Below are 14,785 nucleotides of genomic sequence, written 5' to 3'. Positions count from 1 at the left end.
TGCCCATGCTTGCTGAATCTCTCAAGGAAGCTTTAATGTACTGCTGCTTTTTGTAATAAATAGGACTTAAGTGGCTCTGTTTCCCATACACCTCAGATTCTTCTCCCCATCTCCTCTCTTCTCAACACTAAATCCCCGGCCTATTTTCAACAATATTTATCAGGGAAGAGGAAATACAATAAGTTTTATAAAATAGCCCCAAGAAAAACGACTCGTGCCCTAATTTCACAAAATTTCAGTGTCAGCTTGACAGTACTGGATTACAGAATATTCATATAGCAGCTCAACTGCAAGGGTAAACAAGGATTCTTTGGCACACAGATTCATTTATTACCCCTTTCATATATTTGCGAGAGCTGAAGAGATTTTTATCTCTGATATTTTAGCAAATATTAAATGTTAGAATTTCAGCACTTTGTCAAATTAGGAAACAAAATTATTAATTAAAAATAAGAGAAAAGGATTATCCAAAGTAATTTGCCAGCTATCCATTTGAATTGGTACCATTTTCGCTGCATAATAAAGGTGAGCAGTCCAGGGCTAGGGCCTAATGGTTTTCATTTCTCATCACTGATTTTATATTTAAGTTATGGAGAAAAACTTGGGCTTGTGCTGCTGTTCTCACAAACCTGTTTGGAACCTGGGTATTATTTATGGAAATAAAACCTCCGAGTTCTTTTACAGTTAGCCTGGTGAACAAGGAAGCAACTAAATGTCCCCACACTTCAAGGACAACTCTCCCACACTTGGCACAAGAAATTTTCCAACTGATCTGAGCCAGGTCAAGAGCTGTCTTCGGAGAAAGTCAGGTTGGGTCACTGGTATCCAGCTGGAATGGAAGGAATTGGAAAAGATACTACACTGAAGAAGCAGCTACGTGCACTTGGTTGAAGTGTTAGGAGGTTCTGGTCTTGATGATTTAGAAAGCAGGAAAACATACTGTGACACCTTAGAGTATTCATAGTAGTTTTATTTTTACTTTCAGTGGATTGAAAACAAATTCAGCTGTCCCTCAGAAAATGCAGTTAATACCAGTAAAAGCTACTCTGTTTTTGATGCTTCCCAAAATGTGGTAGAACACAATATTGCAATCCTGAAGTTCTGAAATAAAAATATATCAATGTGATAAAATACATAAATTTATTATTGCCACATTTTCAATGATGTAAGTTTATTTGAGTTCCTCTTTTAGTCTGAGGCTTTTTTTGCCTTTTAAACATTTATGCAATTTGCTTTCTGATTTTGGTCTGAAAGCTATGTGAAAGCTGTGTCATTAGAACAACTTTTTGGAAAGTAGAGTATATTTTTAGAGGAACATTTTTTTTCCTCCTGGACATTTAAAACCACATTTATATGAAAAGGTTTTGTCTTGCTGACTGAGCGTTAATGTTCTGAAAGATATGCATTGCAAGTAAAGATAGAATTGCTCTTTATAGACGTGCTGTTTCATCATAGTGTAGGTTGTTACAAATCTCCTGTCATGAAAAATCCTCTTCATTTCTTCAAAGTCCGTGATTGAGACCATTATAAGATTAGAAAAAGCAAGATATTTTCTGTTTCTAATACAAGATGAGTTTCTGTGGCCTAGACTGCCTAGTTCCATGCTTTGTTCCTTCCTGTTTGTCATCAGTACAGTCTAAGCCAAGTTTAACATTTCCAGCTACTCTGGTCCTGTCAGGATGTCATTTTATAAGAGTAATTTTGGAAACACAGGGATGGAAATATGCTTCTCATATGCAACAATCCATTCATATAAAGGAACCATACTGGAAGGATTAAGGGTGTGAAACCTGTCCCTTTCATGGCAAGAATAGGATAGATAAGGGGCAATAGTGGTTTTTAGTGGTGAAAGTCTTGCATCTGCAACTCTTATAGTAATTTACACTTCTGAAAATAAGATACAGCCTTCACTTTTTTTACTTCTCTATTTCTCTTCTGCTGTAGTTATTATGTTCTCTAGCACCATATTTTAACAACAGAAATACCTAGATGTTACAAGAGATCTTGAAATTATTTTGGTCGTCATGACATTTCTTGTGTAACAAAATGTGAAAGGTTACTGAAAATTACTTCAAAAGCTTAAAACCTGATAAAATTTCAGGACTGATCCAAAATTTCAGATAATTAAAAACTGAAGATTTTTTTTTTTGCCTTCAGAAATATATTTTGGTTGGTTTTCTGTAATTGCACCACATGTTTGATTTTAAGTGCAAGTATAAAATTCATGTAGGAGCTATTGAGGATTTAGCAAGTGTACAAACATATCCCTCAGTATGGAGCAGCAGTGCTACCAGAAAGAAATTAAATTTCTGTAGAAAATTCGATTTATTTCTGGGGACTATTTTACTTTCTTGAAAATACAGAGAACAGCTCTTGACTCTTGTCTCACAATTCCAGCAGACAGGCCTGTGGACCATCAGACAGTGCTGTAATTTAGACCCTTTACTGCCAGGGGTCTACACTGTTTATGTAGATGCCAGCTCTGACACTTGATTTGTTATTCAAGGACTTATCTGGAAAAGAGGTTCCCAGAGCAAGAGAAGTATTGGTGCTTCCCTGCAGCAGAACAGCAAGCCCTGCAGTTGGGCTGAGCCTGGTTGAAAGACATATCCAAATTTTCATCACCAGCCCCAGAGATATTCTGCATCATGTGGCCCAAGATGGCATTGTGTTATGTGCCAAAGAAAATACTGGTCTGTCAAAAAGGAAGGATTCCATTTTATTGCACAGCCAAACTATTAGAACACTCACTGCATTATTTTGCTGCCACAAACTTTGTTTGCCAAGCCTGAAAAACCTATCAGGAAGCACCTGCTTTCAGGAGCAAACTATTCTGTTATTACATTTAGTTTATTGTGCCATTCACAGATCCTCCCTGGAAGCCATGAATTAGCCATGATAAATGAACACCAATACATTCAAGTGCTGTGCAAACTGCTACAATACTCTAAGCATTAAAACAGAGGAAATAAAATCACTGTTCTCAGCACAGCAATATGTCAAAATTTAACGGCTAGAAAAACAGCTACTATCAAACTAAGAAACAAGGATTCTTTCTCATTAACTTCACTTTAGAAAAATAGTTCATTGAATAAATAGTTATGTACATCTTAATTAAATACAATCAATTTTATAGACGCCTGAGCATCAAAAAGATTAGAAGCCAATGCCTTCATTCTATAAATGTAAAAAACTTCTTTCTTCTTCATTCTTGCTTTTCTTAGAAAGTCATACCATAAAACAGAATATGTAAAGTTGACAGAAGATGTCTCACAACCTTTAATAGAGCACCTAGAGGCATTATTTTCAATGACAGTTCATATAAACTGACATATCAACCATATCAGGCTGGGGAAAAACCTAATAATATTCTCCCAATTAATTGTAACCTCTTAGCTTTACTCGTAATTATTTCACTCAGCTCCTAAAACTCAGCTTATTAAGATCTATCCATCATGGTGTGGGTCACACAGTATTTCTACTGTTGGGCTTCCTGGCCTTTGTCTTCCTTGTGAGAGGATGTGAGAGGACCTTGCCGACACTGGACTCGTAAAAGGGAAACTTGCTTTTAAATGAAGAATAAAATGAAACTGCAAAATAATTACTATAATACCAGATTATTTATTTATTGAATGAATTTTATTTCCCTGAACTTAGTCTGCTGCTTCCCTGGAAGAGACACTCCTCATGCCTATCACTTGTGAGAGTGCCAGTTAACTATTTACCTGCACTTCACATCTGACTTATTGATGCATGAAGTGGCTGTTTTTATTTCCTCCTTTTTCTTTGAGTGATCATACCTATTTATATAAAAGTTATTGCTTCAGTAATTTGATATACTCCAGATGAGATTGTTACAGTATGAGGTTGTGATTGTTTATGCTTAAAGAGCATACCCACAAAAAGCCCCAGCAGAAATTAGCAACATTACAATAATTCACTACAAAAGACAGAAACTGAAGGTCTGTAGCTCCCCTGACAGTTCAAGCAATCATTCCCAGGATACACATATCAGCAAAAAAATTAATAAATGAAGTGCTTATCCTATCTGAAGAATGATTTCTTCTGTAATTAATGCAGGTTATCATCAGCTTATATGTTTCTCTATTTATAAGCTTATTTGAAATACTAAGTATTGAAATGTCCAGATAGATAATTGCTTTTCTGAAGATACTGTTGGCATCAAAAGGAAGCACATTTTTGATACATAACTGTATTATTGGATCAGAACAAAAGCAGGGGGGGAAGCTGCAATTCAGTTAGCTCCAACTGGATGCAGCCAGCAAAGTCTCTATTTCTCCAAGAGTTACTGCTCCCACTATCTAATTTGATGATTAGCACCGAGTTGTAATTGGAACCAAAATCCCAAATCCCCATCTGGATCCTGCTCACAGCAGTATCAACACAGTTCCACACCTGCTTGTCTTATTTGTGTAAGAATCATGACTGATGTGTTTAAATGTCTGCAGCAATTTCCGCCTGTCCATCCTGACTGTTGTTGATCACTGCCTCTGCTGCAGGGATCGATCAGCAGCGTGGGGAGGCATTTGGTTCATTCCAGAGCAATGCCTGCTGCTCACTCAGCAAGCCCATCAGTCAATCCATCTCTGCTTCTTCACAACTGCTCCCTCCTTTTTTCCTTTCTTGGCCAAACATCACTTGTACACTTTACCACCCCGGATTATCCCTTATCTCTAAAAATCAATCACCACTGAGTTCATTCTGTAAGTAAACTTTTTAAAAAAATAATCAATTTTGTGTTTAAGGTTGCTTATAATCTTGGGTTTTCAAAGGTTCTTAAAGGATAAGAGACTGCTTTTTCAAAATTCAGACATCACTTGTGGCTACTCTCTAGAGGTACAAAAATTTGTTAATTAATAATTAATTGTAATTGCTAATGAATTTGAAGAAAACAAAAACCGTTGATTCAGACAGGAAAATAGCAAGATTTTACAGGGAACTGATAATAGTTGGATGCAAATCTCCACCCTATCAGAATAAAATCTGGAAGTATGCTTTAAGCTGTAAGTGTGTAAAGGATGAACCGCGTCTGTGGTCCCACACTGCGCTGCAGTGAGTTCACATGACTGATGTGGGCGGCCAAGCCTCCCACGCCTCCCTTTCCTTAGGGAAAGTGCTCAGTGCTGTACAATGGAAGAGCATCACCTGCCCAATTCCAGGCAGGAAGACCAGGCAACAGGTCCATGGACCATCCCCTGCTCATGCTCTGCAAGGCATGCCAGCAGAGTCACTCTCCTGGTGAAGTCTAAACATGGCACATACGTCAACTAAAAATAATCCCAAACAAACCAACAACAAATAGAAATATTCCTGTAAACATGCAAAGAGGTAGCAAAGACAGTCAGGATTTCTAATGCATCCTGGTTTCTGTTTCCAGTGCAGAAGAATTCTTGAGCATGACTAAGAAGATAACTTAGTCATAGTTCTGCTTCAAAGAGGGCCATTAAAACCATGCTTTAAAAATCACAAAGACTAATTTATAGTGAGACCTTGAAAGGCCCCCAAAACATAGTGCACAACCACACTATTCTCTCACCTTTTTCCTCCCATGCTGTCACCCAATTATTACAGCACTGAAGCAGACACAACTTACAGCTATGTATATTCCTCTGTATATCAGTGATCCTGTTAATTTTCCCTAATCTTGGCAAATGCGTAGCTCAAGACCTTTCATTAATATTTATTAACTATTCTTTTCTACATTGAACTTTTAATTATTTAAATCGCTAACATATAATTCTGTAACTACACGTTTTATGAGGTGCATTCTTCTTCCCACAGTTCTGGAAGTGAAAAAAATAAAATGTTAAGTCCAAATTCCAAGCCTCAAGATCTTTTAACACAGTAAAGAAACAATCCAATTTAATAAATGCAATGAATGCCTTATCATCTCACAAACATAATTCATACAGAAAAAAGAAAGATGTGGATTGAAATACCATGTATTTTGATTTCAACCATTAAAAAACATACAAAAAGTAGAGAAAACAGCTTGCCAATGATACACTGTGATTATTATTGACTTTTGAAGGTTTTTTACTCTCCTAAGAGTCCTTTTGATCTTCCACAAAGAAGATTGTTTTTTCTGCAAAAGTACTTTCCTCTAAAATAATATAGTTTCCCTCTTGTTTTTCATATCAGTGTAAATTCCTAAACTAGATTGTGAGAAATTCCTAACTAAAAATGTAAGAAAAGGCAGAACTTATCCAAAAACACGCTCATCAATTGTCCAGGAATTATCTGACATTTAGAGGGAAAAAAAATAAAATCAAGCTATCTGTCCAAGGAAAATTTTCTCATTCCAAATATCAAATAAATGACACAAGGACCATTTCAGAATTCTCTTTCATACCTTTGGAATAAGATGCCTAGTCACATGTCATAACTCACTATTGAGTGAGATGGAAGACAAAAAGAAAAGGCCACCGAAAAAAGCTGTAACAATGAATTTCAGGTCTATTCAGCTCAGAATTAATCCTTCTATATTTCTACAAGTTTAAAAAAGAGAAAAAACCAAAATACTTCTGATGACTAGGAGTCTAGGACTAAGGACTGAGGAGAAAGCTAATTGAGTGCTGGCACACTGGAAGCTGTTTTCTCTTCAAAAGATCAACAGGGAAGACAACATATTTCTCCATAACACAAGTGTCTTCAGCTGTCCCTGAAATGATTGACAGCCAGCATTAAGCTTTAGGGATGCTCAGACGATATTTAATGTCAAGTTCAACATTGAATGCGCTTGTATTTTAAGAACAACACCTGTTCCAAAGTCTTTGAATACTACTATCAGTCCCAGAAAACAGAAGGAGCCAGAAGCTCTTGGCAAGATAAAGCACAAAAGAAGACTTTTTTCCTTGCTGTTAAGGAAATCTCTCTCCTCACTGAGATTTGAGAATGCTGTGTTGGTTTCTTATCTTGTTGTGCCTCCCCTTCCCCCACCTCCTTCTATTGCCACCCTTTCTTTTTTCCCTATTTCTTATTTATTTATTTTTAGAGTGAGTGGGCAAGAAACAAAATTACTCTGTGAGCAGGTTGTTCCTTACCTGCTTTTTCCTTTTAGTCACTTTAACACAAGGTAAGATGAGCTTGCTTGTGATGATGCAAAACTGCTGTAGCAACTGTCTTTGTTAACCTTTTCCAGGCTACAGCAAATGCAATATATGTACCTTGTTTTTCTTTCAAAAATTCATTTCCTCAGACTAGTACTAGGAGCAGTGAATGCTCTGTAAACCCCTATCTTGCCTGATATATTTTAATACATTCATGTACATCTATTTGTTTACACTCCTACATGTGCTTGAGGCAGTGTTTTTGCTGCATTTCTACTCTTTAGAGCCCTGAAAAATACTCTGAGCATCTTTCCTTTACATCCAAAAAGGCTGGGAATGCATATAGAATTGCTACCTGCACAAATAAAATAAAAATTGATAATAGAGGTTGAATGTACAAATGTAATGATAGCCATAAGAGAAATCTGTTTCTAGGGTGAATCTATTTACTCATTGAAATGCATAGACAGAGAAAAAAGTAATACATGTCTGGGGAAGGGAATAAAGGGACTTTTACAGAAACTCTCCAGTGGGAATCCAGATAATCAGCTATGGTTTAGAAACACTAAAAAATTCTTCCACTAACACAAACTACACGTTCATTCAAATATATGTAACTTCAAATATACAGATTTGAATTGATCACTGCACTGTGAATCAAGTTTCTACCCAAAAACAATACAGAAGATAATATTATTTTGCTACTAAGGAAAAAAATCCCTTATTTAATTAATATTTTCACTCTTAAATTTCAAATGCTTGCCTTGACTTCAAATACAGGGTTTATTTCTGAAGTGATGATGTGTGCTATTAGTCCAGCTTTATATTTATAATACTAATCTAAGATTAGTGTGATTACTGAATTATATAGCCTCTGAATGGAGGAACTACAGATCCTGCCTTATTTCTGTCTAGCAAAAAATAAGAGAACATCACCCAGGAATTTGAATAAATCAGTATTTTTTCTAGCAATAACATGGACTCTGAATAAAACATGCTGTAATGACCATTTTTCATGATTTTAAAGTGATTGCACATTAAAAATAATGCCTGAATACATTTTGTTTGCTTGAATCAGGTCCTTAGAACTAGAACTGAAAAATTAAGCAAAACATGGTCTTAAGATGCCTTGAAACCCTTCCAATTCCATCTTTCAGGTCCAATTTTAGCTCAAGCTAGAATCAGAATTCACTCTAACTGCTGAAAGTGAAGAAAAACAGATAAACTGACCTTAAATTATGAAGTTCTACACCACCAAAACTTGTGCCAAAAGATGAGGAAAAGATTTTCCAGTTAGCTGCCTAATCTAGCCAATTGGTTACTTCCAGCAAAAAGCAACAATACAAAACAGGTTCCAGCATCCAATCCCTGGTTTATATTAAAAATCATATTTGCCTTTTTTAGTAATGGAGCTACAGCAAGGTGCAGTGCTGATCACATCTTACAGAGAAAAGTCAAGACAGGCAAGGTCTGCTTTTCTGGGGCTCTGAGCTGAGAACAGGCAATATTCTTTCCAGTGTTGACTGTATATTTTTCCAGTGACAAATGATTAATTCACAACACCACATTATTTACTTGTTCAAGGATATGAATAAAAGCACGAAACAATTCTGGATTAACATAGGAGCAAGAATAGAAGTATCTTTGGAAATTTCCCTCTGGCCAACTCACCCCATCTCTATGACAAAGAATTTGACCAGCTTCCCTGCTCTTATTCCTTCAGAAGGACAGTTTGACAGACCACCAGATTTTCCACTGTCACTGCTTTGAATTCTCTTTGACTTTGATCAGTGCTTATCACAGTTTGAGTCACCCTTCCTTGGTCGCAGGATTTTACAGAATCTCAGAATCAACTCAGTTGGAAAATACCCCTGAGACCATCAAGTCCAACCTAGGACTGAACACCACCATGTTTACACCAAGTGTCATATCCAGTCTTTCCTTGCACACCTGCAGGGATAATGATAAATTTATTTCTAAAGCCCAACCTAAGCTTCCCCTAGGACAGCTTGAGACTGTGTCCTCTCATCCTGTCACAGTTGCCTGGGAGAAGAGACCAATCCCCACCTGGCTACAGCCTCCTTTCAGGCAGTCGTAGAGAGTGATAAGGTCTCCCTGAGACTCCTTTCTTCCAGGCTAAACAACCCTCGTTCCCTCAGCTGCTCCTCATAGGACATTCTCTCCAGACCCTTCACCAGCTTCATTTTCCTGCTCTGAACCCACTCCAGCACCTCAATGTCCTTCCTGAACTGAGGGGCCCAGAACTGGACACAGTGTTTAAGGTGCAGCCTCACCCGTGCCGTGTATGGTCTGTGATCACTGCCCTGGTCCTACTGGCCCCACAATTCCTAAAACAGGCCAGGATGTCACACACTGGCTCACGTTCAACCAGCTGTCACCCAGCACCCCAAGGGACTTTTCTGCTGGGCAGCTTTCCAGCCACTCTGCTCCCAGTGTGTAACTGGAGCATATTTTGTCTTTGTCAGGTAGAACATTCTGATCCTGGAGTCTGATGAAAAGCTTCCTCCCCCTGGAAACTCAGCTGTTGCTTCCCCTACACCTGATACTGCTGCAATTCCTTGAGCCTGTGTGAGGTAGAACCCCCAGGCAGCCAAGAAGCACTTTTCTGCTTTTGAAGTTTCTGTGATACTATTAAGCAGCACATTGACTGGTGTAGAGAGGATAGGATTCACCCTGAATGAGACAGAATTTGACAACAAAGTTACAGAAAGTGTTAGTTCATTGGTTCAACCTAGCAGACCTCACCAGTTTGTTTGTGAGACAGGAAAGCAAGTGCTGGGGGTAGCTGGGAAAGAGTGGGGGAGGAATCTGACCCTCAATGGCAATCTGCAATCTGGAAAGATCACTGCACACAAAGGCTTTCAGCTCTCTACCAACTGACAATGATGCAAAAGAGACAACTTCGTTCTACCCACAGTGCCAGCAGAAGTGTGCTGACATCACTTTTGGTACGCTTAAATCTGTATGTTCTCATCAGGTGCTTTTCAACCATATCTCAAGTGTAACTAAAACAATCAGAAAACTGATTCCATTTTATCAGGAAGGAAAAAAACCAAACAGTTCTGAAAATTGCTGTTTAGGTGCAAAGATCCTTTTGTTAGTACTTGAGCACGACTTTAATTGGAAAATATATTTGAATGTAGAAGTTGTTCAGCAAATAGAGAATTAACAAATTATCACCATTGACACTGAGCAAGAAGAAATTTACTCAGCTTGATCTTCAGGTTGGGTAGTGTAAAATTGTCAATAAGAATGTGAAGTTAATGTGGAATCTGATCACATATGACAGACAGGAGATAATTATAGAACTTCAGCTGTCATTTCATAGTATAACCATACACAAAATTGTTGGTTTTTTTTAAATAAAAATTAATAAGGCTATTTGCTGAATCTCTGTTAACTTTACTCTCCGAGAAAGTCGCACACATTTCCAGAAACCATGACTTTGGTGTGTATTTATTAAAATAAATAAATAGTGCATGAAGAACATTTATGTATGTGTGTATATACATATGAAAATAATAGAACATAATTTCCTACCATGCAACTAATTCAGAATGCTTTGCCTGATCTAAATAGGGTTAAGAAGCAACAATATGCAAATTTTCCATTCAAAAGCTTGAAGTGTAATAACTCACTTCAGACATTCAGTTTCATAATATTTCGTGGTGGGGTTAATTATAGGTTTATATTTTTAATATTTTCACACTTTAAAATGTTATTTTGTCTCGAAAATATAAAAAGCAAAACAAAACTAAACTAACAAAAACCCCTAAACCCCACACCACTCATTTGAAATGCTTGTTTTCCACATAGGCAATAAACACATTGTTCACAGAGGGGGCAAAAAGTCTTGGATGACTTAGTGTTTACATTTTGGATGGAGAGGAAAACATTGTGAGAAACCATTAACTTAAATTAAGATGCAGGACCACAAAAGATATTTTTGGGTTGGAAGAAGGTGTCTGTATGACAGCACACAGGCAGAGACAAGAGCTCTGCCATGGAAATCCAGAGAAGCAAACCTTTAATGCTGCTCTTCCACATCTGCAACACAGGTAATGGGAAATATGCAGGAGACTTCTGCAATCTCCTGCACAGCTAATAGTAAGCCCAAAATTTATCTAATTGCTTTCTTTAGCACATATTATTGGTCTTATATGTAAAGAATACTGATGTGTAACATTCTAGAAAAAAAATCTACTGGGAGAATTCTGAGCAGCTGAAGCACCTGCCAAGGACTTGTTTTATACATTTTTGAGATATGCAGTATTTCATAGTGAAATTTATAACTGCTAATTAGACATAAGTCACTGCAACAGTATAGTTTAAAAAGTTCTGTCAATGAAATTTTGAAAATTCCGTGCAAAGCAAAGCATATTTTCTAATATTATCTGGAATCCCTTCTTGCACTTTTGCCCGGAATTAGAATTATCCCTCTTCTGGATTAAAGATGCATTGGTGGATTAGTCTATCACTGATGACAACATAATATATCCTTCCCAGAGGCTTAAACTGAAAAGAGGTCTGTTAACTACAGACTGTATTAAAACAACAGCAAAAAAAAAAAAAAAGAAAAAGAAAAAAAATACATTGGACATGAGACATTATTTTAAAATTTAAATATCAGCATGTGGGAGGTCAAAGGTTGTGAAACATAACCTCAGGTTCAGTGCCATGTATCAATCCTACTCTTTCCACAGACTGTATCACCCATAAAACTAGTAAGGCATGGGACTGATTCCTGCAAGGATTAGCCATGGGTACTACTTCTAGCTTTAGCCACCTGAGCAAGCTCAGGAATACCAGCCACACAGGCAATTTAAATGAAAAATAAATTGGTTTTAACTTTTTTACTTGATGGTCAGATATGTGCACATATTTTGAAAAACTGTGCTTTTTTATTTGAAAATTTTTGGCCAGTAAAAGAAGTATTAATTTTATATTTTAATTTAGCATTTCCAAATCAACAAAGCAGGTGAGCTGTTTCTGAACTGAAATAATTTCTATTTCTGAAACTTTGTTTCAGATGACATGAAGCTGATTCATCACTTTAATGCTCTAAAGGAGATGTTACATTATTCTGTATTTTAAGAGACATGCCAGCAGTTTTCCATGGAACAGTGTCTTCCTTCAAAGTTTTTCTAGGTGTAAAACCACATAGTACATAAAACATGTTTCTGTGTGAATGTTCTGGAATATTTCACATGCCAATGATCATACAATGAGAACTTCTAGAATACACCTGTTTAATATTTAAACCAGATTCTGGAAGGCTAACTAAAAAGAAATATTTCAATGACTCAAATAGGTAATGTGCTGCACTCTCTGGTGAACTTAAACACCTAATTACATTCTTTTTCAATTATATCCCAGGAAAAAGCAGATGAGTTGTTAGCATTAAATTTCAATGTAAGATGCTGGGTTCTGGTTTTTGTTTAAGAAAAGGTCAGTCCTTCACTTTGTGAAAGCCAGCAAAATTGTCTTTAAAAGGAGCTCAGCATGAGTGTAGAATCCAGCTAAGAAAAGAGCTTTCTACCACACTCGCCTGTTGGTGTCAGTGAGAAGATGGGGATTAGACATTTTTCTGGTGTTTCATTTAATAAGAGACCTGGATGTCATCACTAATGTTGCTTGCTAAATTGAATCTTTGAAGAGCAGTATAGAATATGTGAAGTGTTTGTGTGTACAGCTCACAGGCTGTGTGCTCCATCCTTTGAAAGGAAACCATTGTGAAGGGGGAGGGTCCTGAGCACAAAGAAAAGGATTGCTTTTCTGGCAAACAGCAATATCAGCAACAAAACTCTAATAAGAGCCACATGCTCCAATACGCAGTAAATAATACCCATACACTTTGTAGAAATAAAAGGTTGGAGGAGGAGGGAAAGGACTTTGAGTCCTGTAGTCAAAGGAATTTAAAGGTACATCTAAGTAGTCTTACAAGAGACTGCTTTATAGTGAAGTATCAGTTACACACAACCCTGGATCGTAATTATCTGTGTATCCTCAGACTAGCAGAGCAGTTATAATGCAGTTCTGTGCTTCTCTGCAATTGATCTCTGTGACTGCATCATTTTCTTGACGGTTTACAACTTGCTGATTCAGTAATCACAGTTCAGCTGTCTTAATCACACGGTAATTGAACCACAGAGGGAATGCCAATAATCAAGAAGATACCAAACCAATTAGATAGCAATGTTTTCAGTCAAGAAACAGCTAACAGCAACTCAAACCTGAGTTTGTTTATTCTCCCCTGTTGATGACTAGATTTCTGAAAAGGGAATTAAAGGGAAGGCAGTCCATTTTGGCCCAAATCCGCTATCTCCCTGCTCCTTTTATTATGCGTGAGCCCCGTTGAAGAGGAAACAGAAGTCAGGACCCAGGCGGGTCCCCCCGCAGGGCCGGAGGGGGAGCGCGGCAGCCGTGCCGGGGGCGGCAGCGCCCGCCCGGGGGAGCGGAGCCGAGCCGGGCCGGGACCCGCCCGGGCCGGGACCTGTCCGTGGTGCTGCAGCCGGGCCGACACCGCTGCCACCGCCGGGGGACCCTCGGTCCCGCCCCGCCTGCCGCCACCAACCCCCTGCCGCAGCCTCCGCCACTGCCGAGCTCGACTCACAGAAATTCATCTTTTGAGGACATTTCGAACGCCTCAAGGCTGGGGGTACTCAACAAAATAGATTCCCGAAACCTCCTAGCAAAGCCCAGCCCAGGCTCTGAGCGTGCCTCTCCCGGGCGGTCTCTGGGCTGCCCGGGGCGCGGGGGACGCCCCAGCCCAGCGCGCAACTTTCCCGCAGGGAGCCGGGCTCCAGCCCCTGCGAGCCCCCGCGCAGGGCATCGCAGGCGGAGGGGACCTGGCGCTCTCCTCGCTGCAAAACTGTGGAGAAGCCAGGCAGGAGAGAGAGAGAGCCTGGGAGCTCCCTCGCCTCGCCTTCCTCATTGCCGGCTTCTGGCGCCAGGGAACCCCCGGGGGGCGGAGGGAAGGGGAAGCTCCCACCGTAGGAGCAATGCCCCCCGTGCATCCCCTTCTCCGGCAGTCCGGAGCCCCAGCCCCGACTCACGTGTGCCGTCAAACCGGGTGGCGATGGTGTCCAGGAAGGTGTTCTGGGGTGCCAATAATCCCTTCATAACCGGCATTTTTCCAGCGCGGTGCGAGGTTCCCCATCAAAGTTTGTCTACGAAGGTGGCTCGAGAAGAAAGTGCAGAGGGCGCCCGGGGGAAGGTAGGGAGGGAGGAGGCGGAGGGATAGGGAGGAGAAGGAGGATGGGGATGCCGCCGCGCCGCCTCCGGCGCCGGGAGCCCCCCGCTCGTCAGCCCCGGCCCCGCACGGCGCTCCCGCCCCGGGAGCCGCGCACAGGTGCGGGGGCGCGCACAGGTGCGGGGGCGCGCACAGGTGCGGAGGCGCGCACAGGTGCGGGGGCGCGCACAGGTGCGGGGGCGCGCCCCCGGCCGGCAGCGCCCGCGCCCCCTCCCCGCACCTCTCCCAAGGCCAGGGGAGGGGGGCGCCTGGGGAGAGCCGCCGTGAGGAAGGACGGGCTGGAGGAGAGCAGGGAGCCGGGGAAGAGCCACCTTTATCCACCTGTAGCGGAGCCGGGTGGGGCGGGGCAGCGCAGGGACCGGCGGGGCCCCGGGCGGGGAGCCTCCTCCGCCCCCGGCAGCCTCAGACACATTTCGGCTCCAGCGCCTGAGAAGGATCCCAG

General features: G+C 40.3%; 1 protein-coding gene across 1 annotated transcript in view; it reads right to left on the bottom strand.

Moving 5' to 3' along the window:
• Positions 1 to 14,222, bottom strand: part of KCNH8 (potassium voltage-gated channel subfamily H member 8) — a 175,687-nt gene extending 161,465 nt beyond the window's left edge. Inside the window, exon 1 of the mRNA XM_058809446.1 lies at positions 14,147 to 14,222. Within this exon, the coding sequence (XP_058665429.1) occupies positions 14,147 to 14,222 (76 nt within the window). The remainder of the gene's footprint in view (positions 1 to 14,146) is intronic.
• Positions 14,223 to 14,785: the final 563 nt, after the last annotated feature.

Source organism: Ammospiza caudacuta, chromosome 1, assembly GCF_027887145.1.
Source record: "Ammospiza caudacuta isolate bAmmCau1 chromosome 1, bAmmCau1.pri, whole genome shotgun sequence".
NCBI classification, from domain to species: Eukaryota; Metazoa; Chordata; class Aves; order Passeriformes; family Passerellidae; genus Ammospiza; species Ammospiza caudacuta.
This window is presented reverse-complemented; position numbering and strand designations above follow the sequence as displayed.